The 14668-nt window shown below is 50.8% G+C and overlaps 1 protein-coding gene across 3 annotated transcripts in view; it reads left to right on the top strand.

The window, feature by feature from the left end:
* Positions 1–14668, top strand: part of TBC1D10A (TBC1 domain family member 10A) — a 36661-nt gene that overhangs the window by 9255 nt on the left and 12738 nt on the right. Inside the window, exon 2 of one of the 3 annotated variants that reach the window (XM_020907110.2) lies at positions 6268–6300. The exons of the other annotated variants lie outside the window; for them this stretch is intronic. Coding sequence (XP_020762769.1) covers positions 6268–6300 — 33 coding nt within the window. The remainder of the gene's footprint in view (positions 1–6267; positions 6301–14668) is intronic. 3 annotated transcript variants of the gene reach the window in all.

Here is a 14668-nt window from a genome sequence, read left to right as displayed (position 1 = left end):
TACAGGACTCAGCCATGACCCTATTCTAGAGGGTCCTTCCTCCCCTTCTCTGACCAGCTGTGATCGTCTAGGGCTTTTTCAGCCTCTCTTATGACTTATGGAAGAGCCTTGACCATCTGTAAGATCCCCACCCCACACAAGCAACCCCATAAAGTTCACTTCTGGGATTTTCCACAGTCCCAAAGCCTCATATTCACCAGGCCTCCTTTGGAAAGTTGGAGAGAAATGCAGGCCCCTCCCCTAAGGAGAGTTGTCTTTTACCCACTGGATCTGTCTCCTCCAGCCTCTTCCCACTTGCTCAGACTTAGCCAAGCCTAGTCCAGTCCTGAACTCAGAGAACACCCCTTACTTTGATCCTTCACTCTGACTTGAAGCTTTGTCAGTTCCCCAGGGAATAGCTTGTGAGAACCCAAAGAGGACTTAGGGTATATTTTTGAATTGAAGAGCAAATACCAGATTAGGGTCCTGGGAGGGATAAGGTCTAGAAAAGTGGGAAAGGAGTTACCAGTTGCATTTGTGGGTGCTTGGAAGAAAGAGTTCAGATTTGCTGGTGAATTCTGGGAGATAAAAACTCCTACTTAAAAAAAGAATCCTACTACAAGCTTATCAGGAAGTTAACTAGATCTCAGGGTACAAAGCAGTGTGAAATAGTGGGAAAAGGCCAGATTTAGGAAGAAATCACACTTCCTGGCTGTGTGACCTTGGGCAAGAGCTTGAATCTCTGAGCCTGTTTACTCACTGTAAAGGGCATCAGTAACACCTATTCCCAAGATTACTATAGAGATTAAGTATTCAAAGGTGCCTAGCACAGTGCCTGGCGCAAGTAGTGGCCTAGGAAAATGTTAGTTTCCTTTCTTTGCCTTCTAAGGGTCTGAAAATTGAGGAGAAAATGAGGGCATACCTCTGGTATTTGTGAACAGAGAGAGGCCCCAGTGGGAGCACCTCCCTTTGGCTGTAATCCCCAACCAAGCAGCCAGACATCTGTCTTTCCCACCCTCCAACCGCAAACCCGGGCTTTGCAGACGCCCTCTGCATCATTGGTGTCTATAGGGCTGGGGCTGAGGTGGGATTCCAGGTCTCTTCCTCTCTCTCTGCTTCGCTTTCTTAACCCTCTTGGCCACCCTAAAATCTCTGGTGTCTGAAAACTTGGATGTTCCCTGTAGAGTCAATATTGTGGTTCAAAAAAAATAGCCAAAAGTAAGTCCCTGCCCAAGGCCATAAGAGAGGAAGTTATGGGAAGTTTCAGAGTGACCGCCCTGAACCCAGTCTCGTGGTTGAAGGCTAAGAGTCCATGTGCTAGCCCAGAGAAGTGAAACATTAGCCCTGATGGCTGCAGTGGAGATGGCTAGGACTCTGGCTCCGGATTAAAGGTCTGTCTCAGCCATCCTGGGCCAAAGGTTGTCTTAAGACAGTTTTGGCAATTGCCAGGGGCTAGTGGGGTAGGGGAGGAAAGTAGATCAGAAGCTACCTCCTCAGGTGACTGCTTGGTGCCTGTTGTGAGTAGATCATAAAATCATAGACTTATATTCCTCCCATAGAAGGGATCTTAAGAATTTGACCAGTGTAACCCTAACTTCTTATACGATGAGGAAACTGAGGTCACAGAGAAGAGAAGAACTTGCTTCAGCTCACACAGTACACTAGTGGCAGAACCAGGTCTTGAAACTAGAGTTTCTGACTCCCAAGTCAGGACAGTTTCCGTTGCCTTTACCAACCATTAATATGGCCTGGTGGCCCCAGCAGTAAACTGAGTCCTGGACAGAACTCAAGATCCCTAACAGGAACCTGTGTGCCCTTACCTTCCCTGGCTTAACTCAGTACTTTTGACTCCCTCAGCAGTGTGGGAGGTCCACAGGGATGGTCCAGCAAGGATAAGATTGTTGTCATTACCACTTTGTTACACTTCATGAGACTGATGAGCTTCAGAACTCGGACCAGGCCTTTTTTATTTGGCTGCAGCTTGTGGGATCTTGAGTTGGGATTGACCAGGGATTGAACACAGACCCTTGGCAGTTTGGCAGTGAAAGCCCAGAGTCCTAACCACTGGACCACCAGGGAATTCCCTGGGACCAGGCTTATTCACTTTTTTCTCAGGCCTGCAGAGAAGTAAATGATTGGTTAACATTTTCTGACACACATTTCAAGTCAGGAAGGTGAAAGCCACCTTACAGATGGCCATCTTCCTATGGATAGGTTAACTGAGGCCTGAAGGAAATGATTAACCTCACCTGTTCAGTCAGTAGGGAGCAAAGCCAGGAAGTAAACCCAGAACTCCTGATTCCCAGCCCTAGGCTCTCTTTACTTCACCTTGTCTATCTTTTGAGTCTGCTCTGCAGGGAACCTTTGTGGGGCCTGAGTTGGTCCCTGCCTGCTATGGAGCAGTAGCCAGTGGTGGGGAGAGGCAAGAAAGCAGCCAGCCAGTGAAGGGCCCTATGGTGGTGGGAGTGCAGACCCAGTGCTGATAGCATTGGCTCCTTCAGCTTGGCTCGCAGCTGAGCTAGCTGTTGGAGCCCAAAATGGACTGGAGGAGAAGAAAGAAGGGTCTTCCTCAGGGACGGGTGGCCAGAGGACTTTGGGAACAGGAGGAGCAGACCTGCTTGTGGGGAGGGTGTCCCTTTGGAGTTGGTCAAGAAAGGACAGAAGGATACCAGTGGATACCAGGTCTCTGGCCTGAGGAAGATGGCCTGAGGGGAGCGGGTCCCTGCCCTCCCCCTCCTTTTCCTATGTGATTGCCAAGACTGGCCTCGAAACTGGAGTTTCCCACCCAGCTTCAGTGCTCAGTGCTGCAGGCCAGATGAGGTGAGGAGTTGTGCTGTCTGGGATCCCGTGGGTGTTGGCTTCCTGTTAGGGGAGAAATTGATCTGAACTGGGCCCAGGGAGAAACATCTGGAACAGCAGTTTGTCTTTTGCTGATTCAGTTCCCTTGTCCCCTGGGCCCTCCACTATTCCTAGTCAACTGTGACTTTGGAAATCATGTAACTGGCTCCGTTGACATCCCTATAGTTTGGTCTCTGCCACTTACTGTTGGGCCAGGGCCCTCCTGACAGGCTAGGTCCTGCCTCCCTGCTTTTCCACCACCTTCTCTAGTTTGTAAGTTCAGGGCATCCTCTTTTCTTGAGCTGTTACAGTTCCCAGGAGAGCCTAGAGCTGGACGTGGAGTGGTCCCTGGGTGGCCCATCTGGAAAGAGACTACCCTATGTGTGGGGCCCCGGTCTATGACTCGGGGCCACATGTCCTTCATTTTCTCTCCTCCTCCTCTTCCTCCAGCTTCAAAGGAAAATCTGGTTTGGTAGCCCTGTGGGTGTTCTAGGGCCTCAGACAAGACTTGACTTGGTGAAGGAGGGGGCCAGATCACCAGCTGCTGCCCTGGGAAGGTGCCTGTGTGCCGCCTGCTAGGAAACTCTAAGCTGTGGGAAAGAGATAAAGCAGTGGGACCTGCTTGATGTTTTGTATTCCCAGCATCTATGTTTGAAACAGGACCTTCAGGGGGCCAGTGAGGCCTGGCTCCAGTCCAGCCTCCCAATCTGTTTACACTGAGGGAGGGGAAAGAAGGTGTTCTGTTCGCCCTCACACCTGAGGCTTTGAGCCCAGATGTCTGTGTGACCTTGGACACGCTGCTTCACTCTTCTGAGCTTCAGTTTTTCACTGTGAAACAGTTATGATAACACTGACTTTGCAGGATTGTTGTGGGGGTTAAAAGAACTGATGCTTGCAAAGAGCCTGACAACACTGTAGGTGCCCAGTGAATGTTCTGCTTCCTCATAGAGATTGGAGTACCTGGTGGGTCCTGTCTTTTCATTTTCTACTTTCCATCTCTGGCTGTGATGATGAACATCAGTGAGATCCATCCCCTGTGAGCAGGAGTGAACACCAACCCATGATGAACCCTCACTTTCCCCTGAGAAGCGTGGTTATCCCATTTTGTAGATGAGTACACTGAAGTTCTGAGAAAAAGGCACTCAAGGTTTGCCAGCTGGTAAATCGCAGAACTGGAACCTGTTTCTTGACACCGAATCCAGTGACTAAGCCTTGCTAAGGTGTAGCAGGTAGGGTGCCAGGTGCTCACCATCCCTGAGGCCCCCACACCCAGGGCAGGAAGCCTGTGGGTAATAAGGGGATATATAGGAAGAAGCAGCCAGCTCCACCCATTGGAGCTCAGAAAGAAGAAGTGGCATTTGATTCAGGCTTCGGAAGGAGCAAGGAAGGGCAATCGCGATATGAGAGGGGAAGTGTGTGAAGAAAAGCCAGCTGTTTGAGAAATGTGTGCCAAGAGGCGACAGGAAGAGCGGGAGGTGGGAGGATGAGGTGAAGCATAGGGAGGGGAGGGAAGTGGGTTGGGCAGAGGTCACTGGCCTTGAGTGTCAGACTGAGGCCTCCTGTGTTTCATTAAGGTCAGTCTGGTGCAGGCATGGAAGATGGTATGAAGAGGAGCTGGACCATAGGCAGTGAGAGCAGTTGGGAGAGTTTGGGACAGCCCAGAAGGGCTGCAGAGAGGTCTGGAAGGTTCTGGAGCCGAGAGGATGAAGAGTCAGCAAGTAGGGCATGGTACCTGATCAGCTGTGTGGACCTATAGGGACTTGCAAAGGCTTTGGCTAAGCTGAAGTGGCCCTTGCCATCCCAGGGCCTCTGACCACAGGGAAGGAAGGCCATCTGCAACCTTCCTTTGAAGCAGACAGTGGGCTGCTGCTGACTGCTTTGTCATAGCCCTGGGCTCCCCAAGGTGCCTGGCATGGCTGGCACGCTCAGGGCCCATCAAGGGGTTCTTTGTATCTCTCCAGTAAGAGAGCGGATTAGCTGGCCTGGTTGGGAAGGGGTGGGTGAGTGGAACTGAGCTTTGTGGTCTCTCCTGGTAGACCTATTGGATGGCAAGGAAGGCTGTCAGAAGAGCTAGCCACCTCTCTATGCAGAGAGGAGAAAGCCCTGAGGGCATGGAAAACCTCCCTTAGGGCAGTGTGTAGCTGGGGGAAGGGGGCATGTTTATAAGGCTCTTAGGCACAGCATAATCTCATCGGGGGTTTCCAGGGTTTCTTACCTGGTTCAGTGGTAAAGAATCTGCCTGCCAGTGCAGGAGATGCTAGTTCAATCCCTGTGTCAGAAACATCCCCTGGAGAGGGAAATGACAATCCACTCCAGTATTCTTGCCTGGGAAATCCCATGGACAGAGGAACCTGGTATGCTGTAGTCTATGGGGTCACAAAGAGTCTGACACAGCTTGGCGACTAAACAACAATAAAAGCTGATCAAGAGGAGGCAGCCTGGCAGTGGAGGGCTGACTTCCTCCCACCTCCAGTGTTTATTCTGTTCCTGGAGCTGGTGCCTCAGCTGGGAAATGGAAGCAAGTCCAGTGCCTATGAGAACATGAACCCCTCAGCCCTTACGGGCACCACCATGCACTTCTTAGAGATGATTCTGGCTGGACATGGGGATTTATGGAAAAGGGTTCTGAACACAGGGACCAAGGTGCCAGGGCTGGCTCCACCACCTGGTGGTCTGAGTTAAGCATGTCCTCTCACCTGACCGTAGGACTAATGCTCCTTGCTTTTCATCTAGCACGTGCTACGTGTGCAGCCATGTGCTAGGCTCTGGGGATGCAGACCTGGAGCATAGCAGGCCAGGAGATAAAGGTGTGGTCTGATGATGAGGATCAAATGAGGTGACTGGATTAGGAGCATGTGTAAACAAACACTGCTGACCAGGGATCAGGAAACCCAAGTCCTGGGCTTCACTGGGCCCCTAACTAACCCTGTGGCCTTGAGAAATTTGCTTTATTTTTCTAAGCCTCAGTTTCCCTTACATATAAACTAAGGCAGCTTTACTGAATGAAGTTGAAGAGTTCTTCTGCTTCTAACATTCTGAGACTGCCCTTGGAGTATACGAAAAGGGCTTTGAGAAGTTTTTTCCACCTGGGTTGGGAAGATCCCCTGGAGAAGGAAATGGCAACCCACTCCAGTACTCTTGCCTGGAAAATCCCATGGATGGAGGCGCCTACTAGGCTATAGTACATGGGGTCGCAAAGAATCGGACACGACTGAGTGACTTCACTTTCGTCTTCACTTTTGTCAGGTACCTCATAAGTGCAAGGGTGGTCAGGGCACAGCCCACAGAGGCCAGAGCTTGCAGCATGCTGTGTTTCTCTTAGGAGAGGACCTCTCTTTGTTTGTCAGACCAGTGGCTCTCATGTCTTTGGGAGTGCAGTCAAATCAAAGAATGCTTTGATCTGTCTAGCTCTCTGGCCTGCACAGTGCTTTCTTTCTCATTGCCTTGCAGTGATCCTAACAGGAGCAGTGGGAACTCAGGAGGGTAAGTTTTATTTTGCTCTGTTTACAGACAGGGAAACATATACTGAACAAGCAAGGAAACTGTGCCTGGAAGCCAGGGTTCTGCCTTTCCAATTTTCCACCTTACCAAAGCTGGTTGCCTCTGTGTGGCCACTCCTCTCTCTTCCTGTCCCAGCCTTAGGACTTTCAGTCCAGCTCCAAATGTCTATCCTTCTCCTAGTGGGTTTCTCAAGTTGTTTTTCTTGGCTTTTTTCTTTCTTTCTTTAAAAAAAAATTATTTGACTGTGCTGAGTCTTAATTGTGGCATGTGGGATCTAGTTCCCTGAGTAGGGATCAGACCTGGGCCCCCTGCATTGGGAGCACGAGGTTCCAGCCACTGGACCACCACGGAAGTCCTGTTTTTGTTGTTGAGTTGTTATAATGGATGGCACACTTCCTATCCCAGGTCCTCCACACACAGCACCTCACACAAGATGAGGTGGGAGCAGCTGGATGCTAAGGGAGCCCAGGAACATAGTATGGAGAACTCTTGTTCCTCCTCCCTGCCTTCTGGGCCCTGGATTCTGTGTGTCCAGAAGCGGTCCTTCCTAGCCAGCCACATTTGGAGGATGCTTCCCTTTCTGTCTTGATTTCAAAAAAGGAGAACCTAAGTTTGGGAGATCCTGGGTTCAGGACACCAGCAGACTGGCTTCAAGCCCTGGCTCTGTCACTTTCTATCCATGTGACCTCTCTGAGTCTGCAGATGGGCCAGGTGGTGGCGTTGGGAGTGGGAACTGGCCTCATGTGAGTTATGGTTTTGAGTACTAAGGAGATGATGTTGGTAAAGTGCCCAGCAGTGTCTACCACCAAGTAAGGGTTCTGTGGTACATGGTGACTCTTATAATTCAAGTGTGAATTATCCTCTAAGGGTTACTTCAGGCCTTTGGCCTGCCTACATACCCTTGGACCCTGGGGGCAAGACAGGAGCCAGTCCCACTCAGCTTGTGGTCTGGAGCTTTCTGACCTGCCGGGGCAGGTTGGGAATCCCCCAGTCAGTTCCTCATTGAGTCATCTGGAACAGGGCTGCAGGTGACCCTGACTCTGAGAGCCTGATGCGAGGGCCTCCTCTTCTCTTTGGCGTGAAGATAAAGCGGAAGCGAGAACAGAGGTGGGTCTCCTGAAAGATTCCATTCGAAGCAGGCAGTCGTAGGGCTGCCTGGGGCCTCTGCCCTCTTGGGTAGAGATAGTCACTTGGGGAAGAAATCAGAGTTTGCTTCACAATTACCCCCACCCTCCTGTGTTCCTCGTGAACTTTCACCCTGGGCTCCCTGTCCTGCCTCTGAGTGACCCCCTCCGTCCTCCTGGCACAGTCACTTGGTCATGCCACTTTGCAGAAGCGCCTGCATGGTGGACCAGGCTTTCACCAAGACCACCGTGTTTAACTCCGTGATATATGGTTATTATCATCATAATCTCCATTTTACAGAGGTAGATCCCAGATCCCAGAGTGGTAAAGTGACTTGCCAAGCGTCACACAGCCTGTGGCTGTGTTCAGGGAGTTCCAAGCTCCCTGGGAAGAGGGCTTGCACCCACCCCGCCGAGTGGATAGCAGCCAGTGCCGCAGCTGAGTGACAAAGCAGAAGACGGGCCTGAGTACACCTCCCAGAGCTGTCCTCTGCTCCCCTTGGATGGTGCCTAGTTACTGGCTTGCTGAAAAACCTGAATTTCTACATCTGCCCAAGGGTGGGGTGGAGGTGATAATTAGAGGACCTATTTCATATGCTTGTTGTCAGGATTAAATGAAATAATCTAAGTGCTGAGCACCACGTCTGGTCCATAGCAAGTGCCTGGTAAGGGTTATAACAGACATTCAATTATGTTAATTGAATATAGAATTATAACGTTGTAAAAGGCCATCATCAAACACATCTGGGCTCAGCCCTGTGCTGGGCTTCAGGGAGGATCCGTAGCTGGACTCAGGCCACGGAGGGAGCGCCCTTCATCAAGCAGTTTCTGTGCTCGTGCTTTTCCCATCTGATTTCACGGTAGAGGATAGTATTCCCATCTCACTGGGGAGAAAGCTGAAACTTAAGAGTGCCGAGGTCACAGAGCGACCGAATCTGTCAACAGACGTTTATTGAGCACCAGCTAGGCAGCAGGCCTGGAGAAGGGCATGGTAACCCACTCCAGTCTTCTTGCTTGTAGAATCCTATGGACAGAGGAGCCTGGCGGGACTGTAGTCCTTGGGGTCACAAAGAGCCGGACACGACTGAGCGACTAACAGAGGCCCCCGGCTCTGTTCTAGGGTCAGGACACACTGGGGAGAGTGGTTGGCAGAGTCCCTGCCCCCAGGAGCACACCTTCTCTTGGAATGCCGCCTCAGTGAGCAGACAGGACAGTCGGGTGGAGAAGCCAGACTCGCTCCACTGGACTGCTCACATTCCCCAAACACACCAGGCTCTTTTCCATTAACGTGTGCTTTCTCATCCTGGGTCTTCTGCCTGATGTGCTATTTCCCCTTTCTCACCCTGGCCACTTCCTGTCACCCTTCAAGGATCATGCCAACAGTCAGCTCCCCTTTAAGGTTTTCCCTGAACACGTGCACCCCTACCCTGGGGGCTTCTTGCAGTCTCCTAGCGCCTTCCACCCTCCTCCTCGCTTCTGTGATAGCACCTCTGTGTGGGCTAGTTATTTACTCCCCCGTCTGTCTCCTCTGCCAGATTGACCTCCTCAAGGGAAGGACCTACATTTTATTCAACTTTGTAGATTCAGGGCCTGGAACTCAGGCTCTGGAGAGATGTGTGTGGAATGTAATGAGGTGCTGATTGTGTTCTGTCCCTTCAGTGGCTAGGAAGGACTTTATAGAGATGAGAGGCTGGTCTGAATGAGGCCTCGGGAAACAAGTGGGACTGAATTAGAGTCGGGGTAGGGGTGAGGGTGGGCAGCTTAGAGAGAGGGCCGTCTAGAAATAGGGCTGGGGGATGTGCAGAGGGACTAGGAAGGCCTGGGAGCCAGGGCCTGAAGTTCTGTTGAACAAGGAGGGCAGTAGGGAGCCTTGCAGGAGTCTTGGCAGAGATAAACAGTGAGTCAAGACTAAATTGATAAGATCTATCAATCAAATCTAGCAGTTTTGTAAGGATGGGTGAGGGGAGCTGTATATGAGTCATGGTGCCCACAGTGATATTGTGAGCTGAGGACCCAGTTGCCAGTGGGGAGTTTCAGGTAATACTCTGCCCGGTAGGGGTGGGGACTTGGAGAAGGGATGTCCCCAGTTGAGAATAGTCTCCATTTTCATTGTTGTTTAGTTGCTCAGTTGTGTCTGACTCTTTGCGACCCCATGGACTGTAGCCCGCCAGGCTCCTCTGTGCATGGGACTTCCCAGGCAGGAATACTGGGGTGGGTTGCCATTTCCTTCTCCAGGGGATCTTCCTGACCCGGGGATGAATCCCGCATCTCCTGCACTGGCAGGTGGATTCTTTACCGCCGAGCCACCAGGGAAGACCGAATCGTCTCCATACTTCTCTGCATTGGTCAGAGAGAGCTGCCCTGGGGGTTTTTTCTCTGGTCTGTGCCTTTCCCTAGCTGAGTGGGAGTCAGGGGACGGGGATTCCTTGCTTTTTGGAGCCAGCAAGGCTGGTGCTTAAAGGAACTATTTCTTGCCTCTGACATCAAGGGGGGTGGGGCTGTGCCGAGTGGAGAGTTGGGCAGAGGCCCAGGGCACAGAGGCCAGAGATGGGTGGAGAGAACCTGTTTACTATTGTGTGCTGACCCAGGGCTGGAAGGAGCAAAGCCAGGGAATTCCTTGTGGGAAAGGGAGGCAGGCCCAGACCTAGCTTGCAGGGGGTGTTGGGGAAGAGCGAAGCAAGCGGGACTCTTTCACCTACACCGGGAGCCTGGTACTGCCCTGCCTCCATGCGGGGGCTGCCAGGCCGCAGGAGGGTGCACCAGGCCGCTGCAGACCATCCTCCTTCCCCACACTGACTCCCAGCGCGGCCTCGGGCAGATCACTTACCCTTCGGTCCCTAGGCCTCCCTCGCTGTCTGGGGACTCACTCCAGAACCTTACAGGCCTCCCAGCCCTGACGTCGGCCATTTGTAGATCGCCGGCCCACCCTCTCTTGCCTTCTCGTTTCCTATCATGGATGATTATGGAGCTGGCATAAAGGCTATTTATACGTTTAGTCATTACCACCGCTTAGATTAATGAACTCCAGAGTTTGTTACTCAGTGTGCAAAGTAGGTCAGCCTTTTTGTTTAGCCTCACTCCTTTTTCCAGCTCTGGGTGGGAGAGGGGAGTTCCCCCACCCTTGTTGTCCCTGGATCTGTGATTGCGCATCCACTTCCCGATTTTCCGCACTTGCCTCTTGCTCACTCTTGCCGTCTCGGCACAGAGAGCAGTGGTTGTCTCCTGGGTGGTAAAGGAAGGGGGAGGGACCCTAACAGGTACTGAGGCCCTGTTACACGTGGGCCACCGAGTGCTTTCGGGATGGCTCAGTGCTCAGTTGGCATCTCCATTTCCAGGCTGTGTGACCTTGGACAGATTACTCAGCTGTGCTAAACTTGAGTTTTCATGTGCTTCCTTGGGGAATTGTGTGCCTGTGTAGTGCTTGTCAGAATGGGTGCTGGAAGTGTGTCCATTCCTCCTGTCTCATGTGGTCTTTACTGCTGCCCTCCAAAGGGGTGGCCTTGCCCCCATGTTACAGGTGGCGAACTGGAAGCTCACAGAGTGGCAGAACTGGGTCAGAAGCCAAGAGTTACAGTCTGTGTATCACTGAGTAAATGACTTAATCTCTTGGGGTCTCAGTTGCTTCCTGGGTAAAATGGAGATAGTCCTGCCCTGCTCTGTGTGTGTGTAGACCAGTCAGATGAGAAGAGGGATGTGAAGGTGCTAGGCAAGCTGCAAATGCTGGTCACCTCAGTGCTACCATTAGCTGGCCACCCACCAGGCTGGGTCCTTATACACATGTATTCTTCATTTAGACCTTATGTGTGTGGTCCCACCTGAAGATGAAGTTGAGACTTCAAGGTCTGTCTCCCAGGTGGAAGAGCTGGAATGGAAACCTCAGTTGGTTGGCTTCAAGGTCCCCACTCTTTTTACTGTCTCCCACAATCCACATGGCCTTCCTGACGGTTGAGATGAGGAGAATCCATCCCGAGGTCTCAACCTTGGGCCTTATGCTTGGGCTGTGTTTCTCTTTGGGCTGGTTTGGAGAGGGAGGCTTAGCGGAGGGGGGTTACATTGGTTCCTTGGAACCAGGGTTTATCTGACACCTTTGCATAAAGGGGTCATGGGCACAGGCACCACACCTGGCTGAGTCTGCCAACCAGAGGGGCTGAGGCATGCTTGGGCGGAAAGTGCATGGCTGGAAGGACTAGGCGGAGAGAGCTCGGTAGCCAGGTAGCCTTGGGAGCTGGTCTTGTCCATCTCGTCTCTTGGAAGTCTTCAGCTTCTGGGTTTGGGGAGAAGGTTGGGGAGCCTGGTGTCAGCAGGCTGTCATTGCTGCCTTGGGCCATGGCATGGCACAGCACAGCTAAGCTTAGTTTAGCTGAGAGCCCCGCAGAATCTGGGCTCAGTCACTCTTTGGCTGCACATTTCTGTCCCCTCTGTGCCTCCCTCCCCAGGAGGTGGTGGTCGAGGTGTACTTGTGAGCTTTGCCCATCCAGCATATTGGCCTCACTGAGCTTTCCTAGTTTTGGGCAGGCCGCTCACTGGGACAGTCAGAGCACTGGAGGAAGGCTTAGACTGTCTCTAGGGGGTTGAGGGCCAGAGATGGAGCCCCACAGTGGCCTCTGGAGAATGGCCTGATTTCCTCCCAGTTTTCCCAGGGCGGGAGAGGCAGCACAGGGGTCACTGTGAGGAAAGCTCTGGTTTTGCCACTTAATGGCTTTGTGGCTTTGCCCAAGTCATACAATCTCTCTGATTGGGTCAGGTTTCTCATGGGTCCAGTGGAAATAGTAAGTAATCTGTGAAGCTCTCACTGGGCTACTAGGGGCACAAATACAATTGCTATAGGCAGCAGTGGCTTGTAGCCCTGAAGGCAATAGATGAAATTAATGATGTCATGCAGAAAACCAGGCAGGCATCTGTTGGTATCCGTGAGGTACACAGTGGGAGTTACATAGCTCAAGACCCAGTCCAGTTAGGGAGTGACAGGGCTGAGCAGCATGACCAAGTTGTAATGAACTGCTCATTTCACATCACATCTTGATTCATTGGTGATTTAGTGCTGAAATCAATTGGTGATTGATGTGTGATTTAGTGCTGAAATTGATTTTAGGGGGTTGTGACCAGTATTAAAAGAAAAAGAAGTAGGAAGTAGGATGGAATAATACAAAAATTGAACTGAAAATATCAGGTGCTTTAGTACATGTAGGAGTAAATTATTTTCATAAAATGTATTTTGGTTACGTGTGTATGTGTATAGTCTCAGTAAAAAATGTATTTCTTACTGTGAGTTTCAGTTTAAAAACTTGGAGAGATGGTGTTGTAAGTAGTCGAGATAAAGGTCTTCAGGTTGGAAGACAGCTAACAAGATCTGGGCAGGCACAGCCGCTGTGTGGAGGCTCAGGGCGTGACTTTGGGGTTCAGAGCATGCACTGTGGACTGAGGCAAGCCTAGGTTTGAATGCAGCTGCATGGCCTTGGGGGCTTCCCTGGTGGCTCAGAGGTGAAGAACCTGCCTGCCAAGAAGGTTCAATCCCTGGGTCAGGAAGATCTCCTGAAGAAGGAATGACAACCCACTCCAGTATCCTTGCCTGGGAAACCCCATGGACAGAGGGGCTCGGCGGGCTGCAGTCATGGGGTCACGAAAGAGTCAGACACGACTGAGACTAAACAGCAGCAGCATGGCCTCGAGAAGCCCCTTACCTTTCCTGAGTCTCGGGCTCTGCTTCTGGAAAGTGGAGATAACATTGTGGTGGGTTATTGTGAAAGGTATATGAAAATAATATATGTGTATATATATGTATGTATTTTATGTAATATATATGTATTTTGAAAGATGTTGGTAAATAGTAAATAATGTTAAAATGGTAACTACTGTTGCTGCTGTTATTGTTGAAGTTGTCAATTTTATTATGTTGGGCCCCTAAAGTGTTGCTGTGACTTGGAGAGGGGAGAAGAAAAGGCATTCCAGGTAGGGGTGGGTAAGTGATGAGGGATGATTACGTTTGCCTAGTATGAGGCTGATCTGGCTGAGAATTGTGCAGCCTTAGAAGGGGGTTTTACAATAGACAGAAGGTACCAGAAAACTTAACAGTATGGCTTCAGCAATGAGGGTGGCTTCACCTGGAGATGATGAAGGCCCAGGCCTGAGGAGTTCCACTAGAGACCGTCCTCATTAGACTCTTTTGGTTGCGGAGACTCCTTCAGGCCACCTTAAGGACAGAGGAATTTTCTGCAAGAGTGAGTGAAACTCTCAGACCGGAAGCATCCCCATGGGCCATTTGGCCTCTTAAGTTGGTCATTTGGTCAGCCTCTCTGTCACTGGAAACTGGCACACACTCTCCCCCCACTGTTAGGAGGAAGCCACCTCAGGGCCTCCACACCGTCATGTCATTTGCAGAGATGCCCAGACCCCAGTCCACATCACGGCTCCTTTCTGGGCATCTTTGGAGGGTCAGTTCACAAGGCAGGCCACCCAGTTGTATAGCAGACAGGCTCAGAGAGGGCAAGGGGCTATTGCAGAAGGAATTTCTGTATCAGACAGCAGTCTGCTCAAATGCCCTCTGAGATCCTGACCCACCAGACTGGAGAGTTTGTGAGCCTTCTGATTTTTAAAGAAAATGGGTAGTGTCCAGCCATTCAGGAGCACATTCTGTATGTGACAAGAAGTTCACCTGTAGTTAGAATGTCAAGTGCTGAGTGCCAGGTACAGCAGGTGGTTAAACTCCTTTGCTGTTGGAGGAGAGGCCACTCAAATGACCATCTTTCCTCCAAAATTTCCCAATTTAAGGTTTTGAAAATAAGAATAGATCTTTCAATGGACATGTACATTTAAAGTAATAGTGGATTTTTTGTTTGTTTCTGAGACGACCTTACCAAATCAGTGTTGTAGTTTAAAATCAGTAGTGCCTTAGAATCCAGGAAATGTGGTCGTTTGTTTTGTACCCGTTTGAAATTCCGGTTTGAGGTTTGATGCTGGGTCTTTGAAACTGCAAAAGCTGTTATCTGACATCATTTAAAAGAACACTGAGCTTGAACGTGTTCCCCTGTGTATTTGTAGTTGGGAGACTGGGTATCTCTGAGGCCCTGCTGTCAGATCTTATCAGCAGAGACAGACTAGAGGGTCAGGGTGTCACATGGATATATATTTAATCAGATGGGAATTCTCTGGAAACTGGTAATCTCAGGCAAAAGCCTTGCCCTCTTATGAGGCTCCATTTTCTCTTCTGCTCAATGGGATGATTGGAT

This window comes from Odocoileus virginianus, chromosome 12 (assembly GCF_023699985.2).
Source record: "Odocoileus virginianus isolate 20LAN1187 ecotype Illinois chromosome 12, Ovbor_1.2, whole genome shotgun sequence".
NCBI lineage: Eukaryota > Metazoa > Chordata > Mammalia > Artiodactyla > Cervidae > Odocoileus > Odocoileus virginianus.
This window is presented reverse-complemented; position numbering and strand designations above follow the sequence as displayed.